Below are 21147 nucleotides of genomic sequence, written 5' to 3' on the forward strand. Positions count from 1 at the left end.
TTCAGGGAAAGGCCTGTCTGGGGATCTGTAGCGTACCCCAGCAGCAGGATATATCACATCGTATCCAACTCCAATCATACTTCATGTTTTTCTTTCTACAAGTTGTTACAATCCAGCAAGGCTTTCAGCAGAGCCTATTCCTAGTTCATTGTTATGAACTCCACTGAAGTCTATGTGAAAATAATGTGAATATTTGTGAGTGGTGGGTAAGATGTGCTTTTGTCTTCAGGTTGATTCTTGAGAAAGAAGGAGCCCGCTCTCTGTTCAGGGGCCTGGGGCCTAATCTAGTGGGTGTGGCCCCCTCCAGGTAAGCACCCAACATTACTTAAACATTTTTATATTAATGAAATGATATTATTGTATGATAATTTCATATTTCAGGCTAAACAATATAATTAACCACGTTTCCATCAAAACATTTCATGTAGAGTTACCTGACGCATAAAAAGTCTTCACTTCTAAACGGTTCACCTGATATGGATGAAAATACCCTCAAATTAAAGCTAACAGTGTACACTTTAACCTTTTAGTAATTGTAGAATTTAAAATCGAAAGTGCTGGAGTACGAAGCCAAAACAACCAAAAATGTGACACTAACCCAATACTTTTAGAGCTCATTGTATGTGTGCTCTACGCAGTATCTGCCCTATGATGGCAAAGCTACCGGTAATTTACTAAAGTTACTTGAATCTTAACATAATCTAACGTAACTTTGGTAATTGATTCTTGAATAACTGTTAAAATAAATATCATATTAGGGGTGACCCCATTTGGTCGATAGGCTGTTGGTTGACCAAGATTATTTTAGTTGCTCAATCGCAGATCTAAAAATGAATGGCACCCGAGACACCGGTCTGATTTGCACCTGTCTCAGAGGACTAATCCATTGAGGAGGCTGCGGGGATGCCACAGTCCAAGAAGGAGAGTGTGGCTAAGATGCATAATGCACATCTCTCCTGAATGTGCTCTCTTCCGCTATTTTGTGCCCGTTCATTGGTTCATAACTTTGTGTGAATTGTTTGCCCTTGATTGTTAGTCTATCAATTCCCCATTACATAGATCACCAGTAGTAGCCTACTTTTACCGTTAATTCACATATATTGTTTACGGTAATTTCTGTTCATGCATTCAAAATATTATTGACTGTTTTCATTGCTGGAGTGGGCACCTTGTTTGCAGAACTCACAACCTATGCTACACTTGTGAGGAATATGTTTTGGTTTATTTCATTCCATTTGAGTTTTGTCAATTAATTCATTGTCTTTTGTTTGGAGCGCTCCTGTCAATGTTGAGGAAGGACACGCACCTGATTACGCATATAGGTTACCTGGCCTGTGAGCAAATGTAGGCCTATAACCCTGATCCAGTGGAAACGTCATAGAATACCTGATTTACTTCTCATCCCTTGAACAAATACCCCACAGCTGTGTCTGACCTGACTGGCATGTTAGGTCATTGCCAACTTGTGCTCGCGAACTAGGCTATGGCATAGAAGTCACTTTTAGATTTGTATCATTTTCATTTAGAAATAATTCAAATAAACTACATGGCAATTATTTTGAGGTATGCTTGTATTATAAATTAAATGAAACTGTTCCACGAACATGTGCATATGAAAATCATAACTGGCACGCAGATCGGTAGACATGGTCATATTAATTGGCACTCCAAATGGAAAAGGGTGCCAACCCCTGGAGTAGCCTATTATAGGCATCTTCAGGAGCATAATGGCAGATTATTTTGCCACGGCCAGGACGAGGGTCAAGAGCAGGTTATTTTTCCTCTGGTTGATCGCTAGCTCCCTCTTGAGTCATTTGTCTTATTATTTATTCAAACAGCATGCTCAAAGCATCAGAGAAGTTCAGTGTATATATAAAATCAGCAAAAAAAAAACAAACGTCCATTTTCCTTGTCTTTCAAAGATAATTCATTAAAATACAAATAACTTCACAGATCTTCATTGTAAAGGGTTTAACCTAGCGGAACCCCTCGACAACATTCCGCTGAAAAGTCAGTGCGCAAAATATGTAACTTTTACACATTAACATGTCCAATACAGCAAATGAAAGATAAACATCTTGTTAAAACCTCTTAAGGCTAGGGGGCACTATTTCATTTAAAAAAAAATAACATTCCCAAAGTAAACGGGCTATTTATCAGGACCAGATGCTAGAATATGCATATAATTGACAGCTTAGGATAGAAAACACTCTAAAGTTTCCAAAACTGTAAAAATATTGTCTGATTATAACCAAACTGATATTCCAGGCGAAAGCCTGAGAAAAATCCAATCAGGAAGTGACTCTTATTTTGAAACCCCTGTGTTCCTATGCATCCCTATTGCCCATTTGAAAGGGATATCAACCAGATTCCTTTTTCTATGGGTTCCCTCATGTGTCTACAGCCACTAGACATAGTTTCAGGCTTTTATTTTGAAAATGAACATGAACGACAACATTGCGTCAGTGGTCAGGTGGTGGCTCTCAGAGTGATTTGTGTGTAATAGACAAAGGCGACCATTGTTCCTCTCGCTCCTACTGAAAAGCCGATTGTCCCGGTTGATATATTATCAAATAGATATTTGAAAAAAACCTTGAGGATTGATTATAAAAAATGTTTGCCATGTTTGTCGATGTTGTGGATCTAATTTGGAGTTTTTTTTGGCAGATTTCTCAACAAAACGTGGACAAGAAACGGTGGTATTTTGGCTATAAAAATAATCTTTATGGAACAAAAGGAACATTTGCTGTCTAACTGGGAGTCTCGTGAGTGAAAACATCCGAAGCTCATCAAAGCTAAACGATTTAACTTGATTGCTTTTCGTGACCAAGCTTCCTGCTGCTAGCTGAACATAATGCTATGTAAGGTTATCGATAAACTTACACATGCTTGTCTTGCTTTGGCTGTAAAGCATCATTTCAAAATCTGAGATGACAGGGTGATTAACAAAAGGCTAAGCTGTGTTTCACTATATTTCACTTGTGATTTCATGAATATGAATACTTTCTAGTAAGATTTTTTGTCCGTTGCGTTATGCTAATTAGTGTCAGTTGATGACAATTCTCCCGGATCCGGGAGGTGTAGTTTCAAGAGGTTTGTTCATATGTTTTACATGTGATAAGGCCCAGAGACTTACACCTGCGATAATCTGAAGTACGCAAAACGGCCACTAGATGACCTGTGATAGATCACATAAAATCCTTGGAAGATACCAAAAATCTGGTAGTTTACTGGTAAACTCAAAGTTTCCAGTAATATACCCTCCGTTGACAACCCTAATCTAGCCTATCCTATGTGGAAAGAGCTATTATTAACATTATCTGACATTGACCCACTGGAGGCCAACTGCGGACACACACAGTGGATGTTAGCACTGGAGTCTGCGTTCTCAGTTGTTGTGTAGGAATGTCTGAGGGGTCACTTTGTTGCCGTGGTTAATAGTCAAAGGGTTCTGGGAGGTTACTGGGTTGACGTGGGTCCTTTTTACATCTTACAGATGTACTTTTACAGAGAAGAGTTGTGAATCAGTCACTGTCATAGTGATTATCTCATTCCTTGTCCATCTGTTACAGGCTGACTACACCGCTCGCATCGCTAAATAAATGTCAAAATCCTATATTATTCAATTATTACACCCACACTGCTCTCGCGCCAACCAGCGTCTGTGTTGCCAAGGGCTAAAAATAGAAGCAGGTACCCACGTGGGTGACTGAAAGACGAAAGAGGTCGGGGGCGGTAGTGCACGTAATTTATGATGGTTGCCAATCGCAATATAAAGTCAAGAGAAGAAAAGGCCTAGGAGGAGAGATCACTAGAAACGATTCGGTTGACGGTTTTGTGTGGATTAATTGTCAGAGTAGAGGACCTTGTGCATTTCAGGTAAAATAACAACTCAATGTTTATCTCAGGACAAATTATCTGGCAACAGCAAGCAAGATAAATTGGCTTTTTACCTGTCCCCAAATTAATGTAATTGGTTCAGAGTTTGTTTTGATATTTTAACCTGCGTGTTGTGATTTGCATTTGGTGTAGGCGGACAAAATACATTTATACACGATGGCGCGCGCAGCCAGTTTGGTTTCCGTATTAGACTGGACAAACAGCACTAATGCACTGCATCAGGCTGTCCATCCCACAGTCTTAATGCTGTTACATAACACTGTCGGTCACTGTGGAGGATAAAGGAAAGAACAACCAAACTAGGGTTTCTGAGTGAGAAAGAGAAGCCGATCACAGCTACAATGATCAGGGCTCAGTGGCACTGTACTGTCGCCAGCCAGTGAGCTAACCATCTGTAGGAGAGATAAAAGATTTGTTGCTAAATTGCTACTAATGCTAATTAGCCCCTGGCCTGCTGATGATGATGCGTCTAAGTGTGGTAGCTAATGGTAGAGGCTAGCTAATGCTATGTCTAACGCGCTTGTGCTAAGTGTATGTGGAGTGCTTTGTTGACACTGTCAGTGTAGACGAGTCAAATTGATGTAACACGAAATGCACTACATGGTCAAAGGTATGTAGACACTACTTCAAATACAGTGCCTTGCGAAAGTATTCGGCCCCCTTGAACTTTGCGACCTTTTGCCACATTTCAGGCTTCAAACATAAAGATATAAAACTGTATTTTTTTGTGAAGAATCAACAACAAGTGGGACGACATTTATTGGATATTTCAAACTTTTTTTAACAAATCAAAAACTGAAAAATTGGGCGTGCAAAATTATTCAGCCCCTTTACTTTCAGTGCAGCAAACTCTCCAGAAGTTCAGTGAGGATCTCTGAATGATCCAATGTTGACCTAAATGACTAATGATGATAAATACAATCCACCTGTGTGTAATCAAGTCTCCGTATAAATGCACCTGCACTGTGATAGTCTCAGAGGTCCGTTAAAAGCGCAGAGAGCATCATGAAGAACAAGGAACACACCAGGCAGGTCCGAGATACTGTTGTGAAGAAGTTTAAAGCCGGATTTGGATACAAAAAGATTTCCCAAGCTTTAAACATCCCAAGGAGCACTGTGCAAGCGATAATATTGAAATGGAAGGAGTATCAGACCATGCAAATCTACCAAGACCTGGCCGTCCCTCAACTTTCAGCTCATACAAGGAGAAGACTGATCAGAGATGCAGCCAAGAGGCCCATGATCACTCTGGATGAACTGCAGAGATCTACAGCTGAGGTGGGAGACTCTGTCCATAGGACAACAATTAGTCGTATATTGCACAAATCTGGCCTTTATGGAAGAGTGGAAGAAAGAAGAAGAAAACCATTTCTTAAAGATATCCATAAAAAGTGTTGTTTAAAGTTTGCCACAAGCCACCTGGGAGACACACCAAACATGTGGAAGAAGGTGCTCTGGTCAGATGAAACCAAAATGTAACTTTTTGACAACAATGCAAAGCGTTATGTTTGGCGTAAAAGCAACACAGCTCATCACACTATACCCACTGTCAAACATGGTGGTGGCAGCATCATGGTTTGGGCCTGCTTTTCTTCAGCGGGGACAGGGAATATGGTTGAAATTGATGGGAAGATCGATGGAGCCAAATACAGGACCATTCTGGAAGAAAACCTGATGGAGTCTGCAAAAGACCTGAGACTGGGACGGAGATTTGTCTTCCAACAAGACAATGATCCAAAACATAAAGCAAAATCTACAATGGAATGGTTAAAAAATAAACATATCCAGGTGTTAGAATGGCCAAGTCAAAGTCCAGACCTGAATCCAATCGAGAATCTGTGGAAAGAACTGAAAACTGCTGTTCACAAATGCTCTCCATCCAACCTCACTGAGCTCGAGCTGTTTTGCAAGGAGGAATGGGAAAAAATGTCAGTCTCTCGATGTGCAAAACTGATAGAGACATACCCCAAGCGACTTACAGCTGTAATCACAGCAAAAGGTGGCGCTACAAAGTATTAACTTAAGGAGGCTGAATAATTTTGCACGCCCAATTTTTCAGTTTTTGATTTGTTAAAAAAGTTTGAAATATCCAATAAATGTTGTTCCACTTCATGATTGTGTCCCACTTGTTGTTGATTCTTCACAAAAAAAATACAGTTTTATCTTTGTTTGAAGCCTGAAATGTGGCAAAAGGTCGCAAAGTTCAAGGGGGCCGAATACTTTCGCAAGGCACTGTATGTGGATTCAGCTATTTCAGTCACACCCGTTGTTGACAGTTGTATAAAATCGAGCACAGTCATCCAATTTCCATAGACAAACATTGGCAGTAGAATGGCCTGTACTGAAGAGCTCAGTGACTTTCAACGTAGCACCGTCATACGATGCCACCTTTCCATCAAGTCAGTTTGTAATATTTCTTACCCTGCTAAAGCTGCCCCGTCAACTGTAAGTGCTGTTATTGTGAAGTGGAAATGTCTAGGAGCAACATCGGCTCAGCAGCAAAGTGATAGGCCACACAAACTCATGGACTGTCCTTAGTTGCAACACTCGCTACCGATTTTATTATATATTTTTCATCCAAACTGCCTCTGGAAGCACAGTCAGCAAAATAACAGTTCATCGGGAGCTTCATGAAATGTGTTTCCATGGCAGCCAAACCACAATCCTCAGATCATCATGTGCAATTCCAAGCTTCGGCTGGAGTGGTGTAAAGCTCACCGCCATTGGACTCCATATTAATGCCCATGATTTTGGAATGAGATGTTTGACGAGCAGGTGTCCACAAAATGTTGGTCAAGTTGTGTGTGTGTGTGTGTGTGTGTGTGTGTGTGTGTGTGTGTATAGCCTAGGCTAGACACACACACAGTCTTGTACAGCTAACCTTGTAGGGACACACATTTCAGTTCCATTCAAAGTCCTATTTTCCCTAACCCGTACTCTTACCTTAACCCAAAAACGTAACCTTAAACTTAACTGTAAACTTAACCCCAGCTTTTAAAAAAGCTTTTATTCCTGATTCTATATATGATCATGAGTCATAATGCCTGATGAGAGCACCATCAAAAATAACACTGGATTTTCTTAAATGAAAACACGATTACTCAATGTGCGCTTGAAATCAATATGTAAACATGGCTCAGACATAGTATAGGCCTATGCTATAATACTTTCTTACAAACAGAAAAATATGGGCACTTGTGTGACTCTGTAGCACTTACTTCTCATCTCTCAGTCCGGGGAAATGAGATGGGCTGTAGCCCTGGAGGACCATCCATCAGTAGTAAGCACAACACAGGGTGTGTTGGCCAATTCATTGACAACTTCAGCTTTGGCTTCTTACCGTGAATTTGGAAAGTATTCAGACCCCTTGACTTTTGTAGCATTACAGCCTTATTCTAATATTGATGAGGATCTTTTTTTTTATCAATCTACACCCCATAATGACAAAGCAAAAAAGGTATTTAGGAATCTTTGCTAATTTATTAAAAATGTTAAACATATCTTATTTAAGTAAGTATTCAGACCCTTTGCAATGAGATTTGAAATTGAGCTCAGGTGCATCCTGTTTTCATTGATCATCGCTGAGTTGTTTCTACAACTTGATTGAAGTCCACCTTTGGTAAATTCAATTGATTGGACATGATTTGGAAAGTCACACACCTGTCTATATAGGGTCCCAAAGTTGGCAGTGCATGTCACAGCAAAAACCAAGCCATTATGTCGAAGGCATTGTCTGTAAAGATCTGAGACAGGATTGTGTTGAGGCACAGATCTGGGGAAGGATACCAAAACACCTCCAGTCTTGAATGGAATGTCCGCCTAGCCAAACTGAGCAATCGGGGGAGAAGGGCCTTGGTCAGGGAGGTGACCAAGAATCCGATGGTCACTCTGACAGAGCCCCAGAGTTCCTCTGTGGAGATGGGAGAACCTTCCAGAAAGACAACCATCTCTGCAGCACTCCACCAATCAGGCCTTTATGGTAGAGTGGCCAGACATAAGGTACTGCTTAGTAAAAGGCACATGACATCCCACTTTGTTTGCCAAAAGGCACCTAAAGACTCTCAGAGCATGAGAAGCAAGATTATCTGGTCTGATGAAACCAAGCTTGAACTCTTTGGCCTGAATGCCAAGTGTCACATCTGGAGGAAACCTGTCACCATCCCTACTATGAAGCATGGTGGTGGCAGCATAATGCTGTGGGGATGTTTTCCAGAGGCTAGGACTGGGAGACTAGTCAGGATCAAAGGAAAGATGAACGGAACAAAGTACAGAGATCCTTGATGAAAACCTGCTCCAGAGTACTGAGGACCCCAGACTGGGTCAAAGGTTCACCTTCCGACAGGACAACGACCCTCAGCCACAGCCAAGACCACACAGGAGTGGCTTTGGGACTAGTCTCTGAATGTCCTTGAGTGGCCCAGCCACAGCCTGGACTTGAACCCGATCAAACATCTCTGGACAGACCTGAAAATAACTGTGCAGCAACGCTCCCCATCCAACCTGACAGAGTTTGAGAAGATCTGCAGAGAAGAATGGGAGAAACTCCCCAAATACAGGTGTGTCAAGCTTGTAGCATCATACCCAAGAAGACTTGAGGCTGTAATCGCTGACTAAGGTCCCTCAAAAGTACTGAGTAAAGGGTCTGAATACTTATGTAAATGTGATATTTCCATTTTTTATTTAATAAATTTGCGCAAATTTCTAAACCTTTTGCTTTGTAATTTGGGGGTATTGTGTGTAGATTGTGGCTGGAGAACTTTCACAAGGTGCTGAAACCTACTATTCTTCTCAACCACCAAGAATGGCTCATATCCACCGCCATTAACATACCGGTCACTCTTGTCATTTATGTTGCCCGGTCAGAATCGACTGTGAATAGCTACTTGAATGCCGAGGGGAGACAAAGTTGTTCTTTTGCATTTCCGTCTTGCTCCGGTTGTAGGAATACTGAGGTTATGTCGTGAAAGTTTGAGATGTTGGCAGCTGCATAAGCTATTGTTGATCAGTGGCCACATTCTTAGTGTTTTATCCACAACTCTCTGTCCATTGCTGTTGTAATCTATTGAGAAACCAACATCTTCCCAAACTGTAGATTTTAAACGTTGATGGAGAATCCTCCTGGTTTATCGACCCTACCACTCGCCATCGTACAGAACTAGTTCCCGGCTCCGCCTCAAAAAAATACTTTTAAATGCTGCATATTAAGACTCAAATTGGATTACAATGTGCTCTGTTTCAACAGAATAGCCTGAAACAGATTTACTCCAGGCATACAACACAGCGTAGACATAGCATATAGACCTAGTGGTTTTTATGTTTTATATATATTTTTTTAATGTATTAATTCGGGTTCACAGTGCGGACCGAACCGAAGTCCCCAATACCGAACAGTTCTGTATGAATACATGTACCTTCTACTGTGTTCTGTAAGTTCCTTGGCAGGACAAGGGTTTCCCCACCAGGGACGGTGAAGATGATGATTCCTGTGCTGTATGTATCATGTTCGCATCCTGTCTCCTCCAGAGCCATCTATTTTGCTGCGTACTCCAGTGCCAAAGAGAGACTGAATGGAGTGTTTCAGCCAGACTCCACACAGGTCCACATGGTGTCTGCTGGCTTGGCAGGTAACCACACCAACCTCGCCCACTTTCTAACACTATACCATGTAGTCTTTTATTTATAGATTTTTCATTAGTAGGTATACTTTTCAATCATCCATTTTTCTGTGAGTATTCAGTAAACTGTAGCTAGTCATTTTGGATGATAAGCTAACCTGGAGAGTCATGTGACGTGACCACTTCTAATGTGTTGGTCAGACATGCCAGAGAGCTGCACCTGACCGGGTCAGTGGTGGTAATTCCAGTCAAACCCAGAAGACTAGTTCTGTAGAGGTCCCCTACCTTACCTTCCTATTCTAGGGTTAGGTTTCTATATTCTAGTCTCGTGCTACAGTATATCTGCCCAGCAGCTCTCAGCCTGTTGGTTCCTGTGACAGCTCCTCATATGACCTAATCCTCTAGCCTAGTGGCTAAACTAGTTTGACACGAGGCGTCCCTCTGTCTTTCCATCTGCATTTTGTTAGGACATTGTTGATTTTTCAAAGGCAAGGGAGTAAAATAGTCTATTTATTGTTGAGGTTCCGTCTACAAACCCTTTTTCAAGACAAGTCTCAGTTAGGCCTAATATAATGCAAGAGCTCAAACCTAGACACTTCCCTAGGCCTCCTGTACACACACTGAATCATGTGTTTCCCCCTGGCCATTATGCACCTCTGCTTCAAAGTGACAACCCCATGTTAAACCTGGCATATCAGGCTGATGCAGGCAGAGCAACTCCCTGGCAGGCTGATGTAAGCAGTACTAGAGATGGTAAAACCTTATTTTGGAAGATCGACTAAACAGCCTTCCTAGACGCAAGCTGGTTTCATACATGTTGGTGACATGTCCTGATGAAGGTCCACTGACTGGAAGCTCAGCCACAGTTAAAGACATTTGCATCTGACTGGAAGCTCAGCCACAGTTAAAGACATTTGCATCTGACTGGAAGCTCAGCCACAGTTAAAGACATTTGCATCTGACTGGAAGCTCAGCCACAGTTAAAGACATTTGCATCTGACTGGAAGTATGCAGAGACCTTTTCCCTTTTTCTCCAGTTTTGCCTCCAGCAAAAGTGCGGTAGATTCTGCCTATTATCATAAAATTCTATTGTAAAACTCCAACTTGTACAGTATTACACACACACACACACACACACACACACACACACACACACACACTGGCCTTTTCTAGATTAGGAAATACATTCTCTAAAGATTATTTCTGTCCAGTGTCAGTGATCCTAGGAGCAATATGTTATGTAACCTAGACTCCTGGCTTCTACCCTTTTAGAATTTAGGTCAGTCAAGCAAGCTGGGCTTTTAAAGAGCACTGCGTGTTTCTGTAATAGAGGACCAGGGACGTGATCCAGATCCCTCCAGGTGTTTGACAGGTTTACGTTAAAACACCCTTTCCCTCTGAGCAGCATGGCTCAGTCCTTCTACCAGTCAAATCAAGGCCCAAATACTCCCTCTAGTGGCCACTCTGAGGTCCAGCTACCTGTAGAACCAGTATTAGCCACAACAGGCTTCTTTCTCTCTGTGATGCAGGAGCTCAGGGAGGGGAATAGACTGGCTCTGGTATGAGACGGGTGTGTTGATAGGCTGGTGAGAAAATAAACCTGTTTGCCATTGGTAGAGAGAGTTGTGATACAGAGAGCTCATTGGTACATCGTAGGTATGTGCTACAGAGAGTTGTGTAGCCAAGTGGCATCTGCAGAGCTAGGAATAACCCTGAGATCAGTGTCAACATGACTGCCCGGCTAAAGCAGTCTAACACTGAAATTATGGAAGTGTAACCTTTACACACACTAACATGCTGTCACAACACGGATATCCTAGGCATTGTCATACTGTGGTATGTTCATGAGCTCGTCTCTCTCTTAAAAACGTGTTGACAAGGTTAACAGTTCTTCATTTCTGATGGTTTTAAATTCCCTTTAGGGCTGATGCCCCAGAGAAGATTTGGACAGTGTTTTGTTGTACAGCTTGGTAGACAGACACTCCTGGTGTTGGTGGTGTTTGTCTGTAAAGTTGTGTCTGAATCATCAGAGCTCTTGTCCTTCCTCTTAGGGTTCACAGCCATCACAGCTACCAACCCTATCTGGCTCATCAAGACTCGCATGCAGCTGGACTCCAGGTAAACACACAGGTCTGAGTCAGTAGTGGCTCGAGGTGGATTTAGGATGTGGTGTCGGTGTATAGTGCCTCTGTCGTTTGAACCATTAGTAAATCCTTTTCCGCCTGCCTTTCATAGGAACCGCGGGGAGAAGCCCATGAATGCGTTTGAGTGTTTGCGGCGGGTGTACCAGACAGAAGGCCTGCGAGGGCTCTACCGGGGAATGTCAGCGTCCTACGCTGGAATCTCAGAGACTGTGATCCACTTTGTCATCTATGAGAGCATCAAGCGGCGCATCCTGGAGGCCAAGGCCACGCAGCACATGGACGAGGAGGGGGAGTCGTCCAAGGATGCCTCAGACTTTGTGGGGATGATGCTCGCCGCTGCCACCTCCAAGACCTGTGCCACATCCATTGCTTACCCCCACGGTGAGGGCACTGCATCCTGGGAGCAGGAGGGTCTGAGTGGAGGATGGGGGGGTTTGTAGTCCTTAGACTAGTTAGAACCTGTAGTTAGTATTGGTTCCAGTATGCAATCTAGTACTGGGAAAGTATTTATTTTAAATGTACCAGGAAATGAGCGAGCTCCTCTCGTTTTCCCATCTTTACAGAAGTGATCCGGACCCGGCTACGGGAGGAAGGCACCAAGTACCGTTCCTTCTTCCAGACTCTGACCACGGTGCCCAAGGAAGAGGGCTACCGGGCGCTGTACCGCGGCCTCACCACCCACCTGGTGCGCCAGATCCCTAACACCGCCATCATGATGTGTACCTACGAACTAGTGGTCTACATGCTAAACGGTTAACCTTTGTCCCTTGACCTACGACCCCAGATTAAACCCTAGAGAGATGGGTCTACGCCCCACGTTGGACCAAAGAGACCCCCAAGAAACAGGAGAGGGACCAGGTACTCATCTCTCACACCTCCAGTCCCTCCATCCTGTCTAAAACGAAAGCAAATTGTCCCAAAAGCACCCTGTTTTGGGATGGGGGTTGGGTTGTTTTCAGGGGTGCACGACACAGGAGGAGGGGTTGGTAAGAAGGAATCACCATGTTTGTTTTGGGGATATGGTTTAAAGGTGTTTAAAAATAATTCTTAGGAGCCCTTTCTCTCTCCTTTTCTTGCCCTCACTTATTGTCTCCTAAATAAGCTTCTTTACAAGAGCATAGCTTACTGGAGCAGGTACAGTGGGGAGAACACTCAAGCTATTTTAGTTTAACAATGCTAATAATTTCTCTGGTTTGTGTGTCAAGGGGGCAGTAGAGTAGAGGTAGTAGAGGCTTGAGTGCAGGGAGGTCTTAAGAATTGGGTTGAAGGTTTGAGCGAGGTGGATAGGGGACGTGCCTTGCCTTGCGTGACAACTTCAACTGACCAGTATAGATGCACAATAGTGAAGAGGAGCAAAGGTCAGACCAGCCCTTGTTTCTGGATCTCATTAAACCACAGTTGGACCGAAGGCATTCAGAACCACACACAGTGCTGGTCGGGTCTCCTTTGCACTCAGGACCAAGCCTGGTCCCCTCCACCCCAGGTCAGCAAGCTCACAGGTCATCCCAACAGCCAGGTCATCCCAACAGCCAGGTCATCCCAACAGCCAGGTCTAACCTAACCTCTGTGGCTGGCTGGCCTGACTGGCTGACCAGCCGGCCCTGACTAACACTAAGGCTTGAAACTCTGACTCATACAGCAGTCTTCAGTGTTCTCTTTGTGTGGATGTTCTGTAAAGTGGTGGATGGTAAGAACCTTTTGACCCACTCCCTCATACCACCCAGACTGACCAGAATCATCTGCCATTTTAAACTACTTCAATGTTAATCAACACAAGGAATAACAAACAAAAGACTATGGGAGCATTGTCTCACATCAGATGGCAACTGTGTCAATATTTTAAGAGAGAAAATGCATAAAAAGTTTAAACTTAACAAGACAATTATATGAAATCGTATAAGTCTTCATAAGATGTAACATTGTTGCATTTTTCTACCCAGTCATGAGTTTAAACTGGTTTTTTGGAGATTGGAGGGTGAACCAAGGTTTCCCCTCCTCCCCCTTTGACATACAGTATTGTGTGATTCTTTCCGCACTTTTCTATAGACCTGCTCCGACCTCCAGTTGCATCTCTTCTTTCCCTGCCTCAGAATCCAAGTGTTACCGATGAGACAATCCTCTGTCCGGTGTTCACTTTGGGAGTAGATGGAATCCTCTTGTGTACGTGTGTGAGATGCTACACGATAAGGAGACCCTGTTGTCTATCCCCATACTTTATGCAGTGGGTTTTTACAAGTTGACTACATTTGGAAAAAATACATTTTTGTTGATGCCTTAAACAGAAAGATGCTTTTGCTGTCTACTTCTTTCCACTCCCTTTATTTAGCTGTTTTTCCTGTTATTTTCTGATTGTCATTTTGAAACTGTGAGAACTCAATGTTCATCTCCTTGTTTACATTCAGTCTTGTGTAACCATAGAGACGACCTTACCTACTGACCTTTCCCCACTCACATGATATGAGCACGAAGAGCCTTCCCAGCACACGTAAGCATCACTGCAGCCATTCAGTCAAATATCCACAGGTCACACTAATGCTAGAAATAAGAATGAGATTCATAACATGCTTGCTGTTCCTTAAGAGAGGGGGGTGCACAACCACATTTTTAAATTGCACCTGTATTCCTGTCTGTCTCACTTGCCATAATTCACGATTTTAGAAACATTCTATTCTTATCGACTTTAAAATGTCAATACATTTACCATTCATTTAGATTATTTTGTGCCCAATATGAAACACAACCAAAACAAACAGCAAATGCATCAAACACATTTGTAGTCAATCTTGACGTAATCATTGTGTGCTATGAATATGGGGCCAAATACTGAACTTTTTACTACACGTAAGTGCATTTGTCCCAATACTTTTGGTCCCCTAAAATTGGGAGACTGACACATTTGTTGTTTTGGCACTGTCCCAGGACTTGGAGCTCCCTGTATAATTAATTTTTTTAATTGATCCATGAGGGCACCAGTTGCCCATCCCTGACCAACATGTGCATGTTTCTACTCTGGGTCTGTGTGTGCTTATAACCAGAGACATTTGGTACACTGTTCTTTCACATGGGTCTGTTCTCATCTTGTCCCTGAATGTCTGAATTGTGTTCGAGCGTGTTTCTGTTCCATATGATTCTTGTCATGCCCTTTTGTTTTGTAGGTGTGTGTGTCAGAAGTATGCTTTGTCATTAATGGACTGTGTTGTTCCTTTTCCATTTGTTTGCTCTAATTTGTGTTTTGTATTTGCTCATGAGGTCTTTGACGAGCCTCCTAGATGTGTGGCTGACTCTATGCATTCTTCTCACACCCCTGGTTTGTAAAACAAACTTCCATAAATGGGAAAGGGTGCTCGGGCATTTGTGTGGTTTGATTGTTTCCAGAAAATGTCTAACTTTACCGGCAAGGAAAGAAACAGTTCACTACTGTTTTTATAACCAGCAGATGGCAGTATTGACTTCAGGTGCCTGCAGCAAACGACCAAGTCCTTATAACAAACACACCCACGTTTCCATTTGTATTAGTGGTATGTCCTGGATACATGGGACACACCATCCAACTAAATGCTTACGTGCAGGTTCTTTCTTCAGTGCCACAAAAAAATAAGAATACGAACATAAAGTAAATGGCTCCGTAAAATATTTGATCATAAGTATAATACAGGAAGGCACAATTTATAGTCCAATATGTTTGAGGATTGGGGGGGCAGGTGTTTAGCGATCATAATAAGTGTGAGACAGTGAGTCGAAGTGGTGCTAAAAGAATGACTCATGGGTCTGATGTTGACGTCAGCCAGACACTGAACAGAAAAACAACCCTCCTACAGCTCCATACATGACATGGCCTTTCAGAGGAATTACCTTCACACACACAATTGCCAGGTCGCAATTGTAAATGACAACTTGTTCTCATCTTGCCTACCTGGTTAAATGAAGGTGAAATAAAAAAATAAAAAAAACCCTCTGCCACACGGATGTCGAACGGCAGTGAGGTGCTTATGTCAAATTCTCTTTCAATAAAGTGTACTTTCTTTCCATTGATGTTGCAGCAACAATGTATTGTAATGTTGTTGAAAAGGGCAATGGTCCTTCTCTCCCCAGTCCATACCCACTAACACAGTACACTTTATTTTGTGTGATTTCCCCCCTGCCTAGACGCTTTGGTTAGTTGACAAGTCCTCAGGTCCATTCACAGGCCAGTGTGTTGTGACCACACCACAGCTCTGGGAAGACGAGATACCATCCAGCCATGTGCTGCTAACCTCGTTAGTGGTTCTGCCAGTTGTATTCCATGCCTGCACTGACCACATTCACAGCTATTTAAAATGTGATTGACAGCTACCTACAGTAAGTAAAGGGCTATTTTGTGTGTCAGGAGGACTGCTCATAAATGTCCATAACAGCGCGAATGGAATGGCATCAAACACCCAGAAACCATGTTTGATACCATGAGCGTGTCCTCCTAAATTAAGGTGCCACCAACCACCTGTGGTGTGTCCTGTCTACAGGGCTGACTGAGGAGTCTACCTGTTTAAAGATAATTAAAATAGGTCAAAGAGAAGTTTAGCTTTGAGAAGTCAAGCACTCATTCATTTGATCTGCCTTAGAGAGAACTTTTACACCACGCTCTGCAGAAGAAAATAACTAAATGAGTATACATTTCATCTTCCCTCCATGCAAGACAACAGCCCTTCAACCGCGAAATAAATGGGTTGATGAGGGAGAAGATTACGGAAAGGAGAGAGCCAATAGCCACCGCTGTAAGATTATACCCCAGTCAACTGGATAGACGAGAGCTCAATTGTAAATCATAGCAGTGCAGCTGCCACAACACACTCAAGAAACAGGATGTATCAAGGATGAGCCCCTTTTAAACAGGTCAAACAACTTCAGTTTTTATCCTGATTTGATCCCACGTTTCCACGAGGGAGTAAATTCATTACGGAGTCGATATTCCAATACCTGGTTTTAGCCTCACGAATTGTGGTGTCCGGCGTCATGCCACAAAACCCGTTCTCATCCTTTCCTTCAAATCCTCGCTTCTGAATTTCAGCACAAAAGCCTTCGCCTGAGATCCATGTGGTAGAACACCAGTTATGGCCCAGTAACTATGGCCCTGCAAGACCATCCTTACCAAGCCTTCCTAGAGGGAGGATGATTGTAACCATTTAGGGACATTTTTCCTTCCCTACAACCACACTCACCACTTGCGTTAAATCATCTCATCATGACCACTTTGCTGTTGCTTGGCGCTCTCGTCCTGGTGAGCGCACGCACTCGTCCTAGTGTGATTTTTCTACAGTATGATCAGAGACAGATTTATGCTGTAAACCATGAAGGGTTTTTTGAACAGTAAAGCTGCTTTGTCTGAACTGTGATCGCAACAGGCTCTGTTCAGCCTACCTGCCCCATAAGACATCATGATCACAAAACATTACTGAGACTAAATATCAAATACATGCAGCCAACTACAGCATCAGATTTTAAATCACAGAGAAATTCAATACTATAGTTTTGGTTCAAAGGCTTAGTGTGTGTGAAGGTGCTGGGCAGCATTGCGACTTCCCTTCATTTGGATGACAGTAGGTCCAATTGGGGAAAAAACACCAGTATGTTGGGTTCAGTTTTTTTTTTTTATTCACATTTAAAAAGATGCTCATTGCAGCACATTCCTCGATCAGTCTCTCTTAGTGAGACTTCCTGTCTCAACCGGGTCACTTCCTGTTCGGCAAATAGATCTTAATACAATAGAAATAAACAAAAGCCTCATTCATTTAAAGAGAAAACGTATTTAAAAGAGGAATATCACCATCGGGATAAGAACAGGAGGAGTGAAAAAACAAAGCAGCATATACATATACAGTCTCCTGTGACAGAGGTGTCGTGTGCTTTCTCTGCGCAGGCACATAAACAGTAATAGCGGATTGGTCCTCTGATCAACTTCAATCAGCTTTAACACACACTGACTGACAACATCCCAGGGTATGTCCACAACGGCACCCTATCCCGACGTAGCGCACTCCTGCTCAAACGTAGCGCACTCCTGCTCAAACGTAGCGCACTCCTGATCAGGCTGATCAAATGTAGCGCACTATGTAGGGAATAGGGTGCCACGCAGACCCAATCACTCACCCAGACAGAGACCTAATGGAAGCCTGGAACCAATGAAATCCACTGATAAATAAAGAGACTGCCAATTGAGAGGGAGGTGTAGTGCAGCAGGGCACTAAAAGATATCTGGGCTGCAGTGTCCCCAAACTCAGTGGAGTCAGAGTGGGTCTGACTGATGCCTCGGGTTGCCTGTTGCGGAGCAAGGCCGACACGCACCAACCCACACATGCATAAAACCTCACGCCACTCACACTGAAAACAGCCCCTCTGAGCATGAGCGAGTGTTTGCATATGCATGCATTCAAGGATGTTTGCCTGCCTGTGTGTTTTCCATCCTCTAACTCTCTGTGGCTAGGGGCTGGTGAGTCTCAGTGGAGCCTGCTATAGGGTCTAAATATAAATATGATGTTCCGAGAGCCTTCCAGGGAATCTGTATAGATGTACAGTAACTATGTATGATGTCTATATGCATCATCCCCAAACGCCCTGTTCCTCCAGGCACATATTCTAGAAGCACTACAGACCCACAAACCCAATGAGAAGTCAGCATCATAGCCCAACACTTCTGCTACAGTCCAGTCTCAAGCCCACCCCCCTCCTTTTGTTAATCCTCCCTCTGTCCATCAACCATCACAGCAGTGAGCAAATTTAAAATAAAATAAAAAAGACAAATCCTAAAAAGAAACTCGGAACTCCTTCATAGGCTTCCTCCAGACCATCATCATTATCCTGAGTAGATGTCCAATGGGTCAGGGTTACATTTTTGGGGGTTGACTGTAGTGAAATGTAGCTGCCGTCAAGCAGTCAGTCGTTCGTTGTCCTGGTGAGTGTGTGGGGTCACTGGTACTGGAGGTAGTTCTTGAGGGTCTCTGGCAGAGGGAGGGTGTCTATCTGGTTGAGTCGGTCCCGCCCCAGAGCCAGCCTGGCCACTCGCCTGCACAGGTCCATCAGGGGGAGGGGCTCCGCTGTGACAGACAGGAGAGAAGACAACATTAAAAAATAAATGTTCACACAGATTTAATAGATGCTATTTCAGAAGGAATGGCAATGAGTGCATTTAATATTGGTGTAGACTAAGCAATATGATATCATTCTCAGAAGGGCTTTTAAGTGCATTTGTTTGTCAGAGATCTTCCCACACAGAGAAACTTTGATAATGAGAGTGCCCTTCACGGACGTCAACTTGACCGGTCCACCTGCCGTGACCATCTGCTCTGTAAGTCCAGCACAAACAGACACGCTCCTGAGCACTGTGTGAAGGTGATGCTCAGGAGCTCACCACACACAGTCTCCCTCACTAAAGTACACATACACAATCTGCTGAGTCACTGACCACATGGCTTGGAATAGACAGAGTGGGTGGTGTCAAGGGGGACCCTAGGGAATCCTCTAAATGGACTGGTGCCCTTGTAGCTACGTGACCACTAGACAACACACAGCAAAATATATTAGACACACACTGACATTGGACTCTCCTGTATTATACACTAAGATGTTTCCATGGGAAGGATGTGATACAAAAGCAGGCTTGCTGGCAGGCTGGCTTTTGACATGATCTATTTCACCATATAATGAATGTTCTTAAAACTAACAAAGATCCAAAAGAAACGTGCAAAGTGATGATTGACTCAACTTCCAAGAAACTACCTTAAAACATAGGCACACGCGGACAAATACACACGCACTTCCAGATGTCGACTTCCAGGATCCAGCCTGCCTATCTGACTCACTAACAGGCTAAACAGGTCACATGGTTACAGCCTACACCTCACTTGCTGGACAGAGGGATTGTGGGAGATGGATGTAATCTCCTGTCTGCATGTTTCTTCTGCTTGTCTGACTCCATGGTTATATTGGTGTAAGACAGTCATAGGGCGTAAGACAGTTGGGCACCACCTGGAGGATGTAAAATCTACAATTCCTGTTAGAGAGCCTGAATATATTAGGTGACCTCTGAACTCAGTAGTGAAAGGTAGCTCTCACCACCTGCACACACATGGTTCACACACTGGTGTGTCATTACCTAGGCTTACTAACGGAAGACGATCATCTCACTGTAGCCGTGTGTCAGGAACACACACACAAACAAGGCAAGCCTATTAACATGGAGAGCCATAGTTGAGTCAATTGAGAGGAACAGTAACATAGCATGTTATTCAGTGGAGCTATGGGAATTGCATAGGAGGGATCATAATTATGATGCTGCTGCTTCCAGGAAACTGTCCAATCGTCCAGCTGGTGCGCCCTCTCCCTGCGTTGCCACCAGCGACAAGTGGTCCCATCAAACAGCGGGAATCTGAGCAGGAGTCTGTTAATGTCTGCTGTCAATCAACAGTCTGGCTGAGCTGTCAGACTCCACACTGCTCCGGTGAATGTAGGTGTGTGGGTGTGTTTGCAGGTTGAGGACTTGTATATGAGCATGGAGAAACCTGTATGGTGCGTATCTCTTGGGTATCATGATTAGCTTGAAATAGTCTTCACAAAGAAAGAGACAGAAAAGGGAGAGGTAGGGGAGAATAACAGCTACATGTTGGTCAGTATTCTATGCAGAAGCATGTCTGCCTCGGCTTGCTGAACTGCATGCCATGTGGGTTCATAAAAACCCATATTACACTTCAAAACATGGGATGAAAGCAAACAGGACAGGGTGATATTAAGTATTAATAGAAGCAAATTAGCTGGAAGTGGTTCAGTTAAAGGGACTAGAAAGTAATATCAAGCAAGCCACTTTCTTCTCTTATCTCCATCCCTCTCCTCCTATCCCGTTTATGTCCATCCATCTATCTTTCTCTCCCCTGACTCAGTCCCCCTCTCCCCCACTGCTCGATTAATAATGGTGAGATACAGGTTTGTGTCAGTAAAACAGATATGATGCTGTCTGGGTCTGTCTGATTCAGGCATAGCCCAGGGCTCTCGTTCTGGGACAATCGGGAGCATGCTCTAGGCCTGTATGTAGACATGCACTCAGGTGGAAACACAGAGGTAGGGCACTGATGTTGGATGATTAGGCCTGGCTTTCAGTCAGCGTTCCAATTCATCGCACGTGTTCGATGGGCTTGAGGTCAGGGCTCTGTGCAGGCCAGTCAAGATCTTCCACGCAGATCTCAACAAACCATTTCTATATGGACCTCGCTTTGTGCACGGGGGCATTGTCATGCTAAAACAGGAAAGGGCCTTCCCCTAACTGTTACCAAAGTTGGAAGCACAGAATCATCTAGAATGTCATTGTATGCTGTAGCGTAAAGATTTCCCTTCACTGGAACTAAGGGGCCTAGCCTGAACCATGAAAAACAGCCCCAGATGATTATTCCAAACTTTAAAGTTGGCACTACGCATTGGGGTACGTAGCGATCCCCTGGCATCCGCCAAATCCAGATTTACCCATC

General features: G+C 43.5%; 2 protein-coding genes across 7 annotated transcripts in view; one reads left to right on the plus strand and one right to left on the minus strand.

Moving 5' to 3' along the window:
- Positions 1–15002, plus strand: part of LOC135553105 (solute carrier family 25 member 36-A-like) — a 34062-nt gene extending 19060 nt beyond the window's left edge. Inside the window, exons 3-8 of one of the 3 annotated variants that reach the window (XR_010457553.1) lie at positions 230–307; positions 9424–9524; positions 11567–11633; positions 11751–12040; positions 12223–13158; positions 13193–15002. Coding sequence is in view for 2 of the 3 variants with exons in the window: in XM_064985205.1 (XP_064841277.1) it covers positions 230–307; positions 9424–9524; positions 11567–11633; positions 11751–12040; positions 12223–12416 (730 nt within the window). In the remaining variant the exon portion in view is untranslated. Of the gene's footprint in view, positions 1–229; positions 308–9423; positions 9525–11566; positions 11634–11750; positions 12041–12222 lie in introns of all 3 variants that reach the window. The other 2 variants (XM_064985207.1, XM_064985205.1) reach the window with 2 other exon arrangements.
- Positions 15003–17269: 2267 nt separating this feature from the next.
- The window catches only part of LOC135553106 (SPRY domain-containing SOCS box protein 4-like), a 43466-nt gene continuing 39588 nt past the window's right edge, over positions 17270–21147 (minus strand). For all 4 annotated transcript variants that reach the window (XM_064985208.1, XM_064985211.1, XM_064985210.1 and 1 more), the window contains one exon: positions 17270–18726. In XM_064985208.1, the coding sequence (XP_064841280.1) occupies positions 18599–18726 (128 nt within the window). In that variant the 3' untranslated portion in view covers positions 17270–18598. The remainder of the gene's footprint in view (positions 18727–21147) is intronic.

The sequence above is a fragment of the Oncorhynchus masou genome, chromosome 13, assembly GCF_036934945.1.
Source record: "Oncorhynchus masou masou isolate Uvic2021 chromosome 13, UVic_Omas_1.1, whole genome shotgun sequence".
Classification (NCBI taxonomy): domain Eukaryota; kingdom Metazoa; phylum Chordata; class Actinopteri; order Salmoniformes; family Salmonidae; genus Oncorhynchus; species Oncorhynchus masou.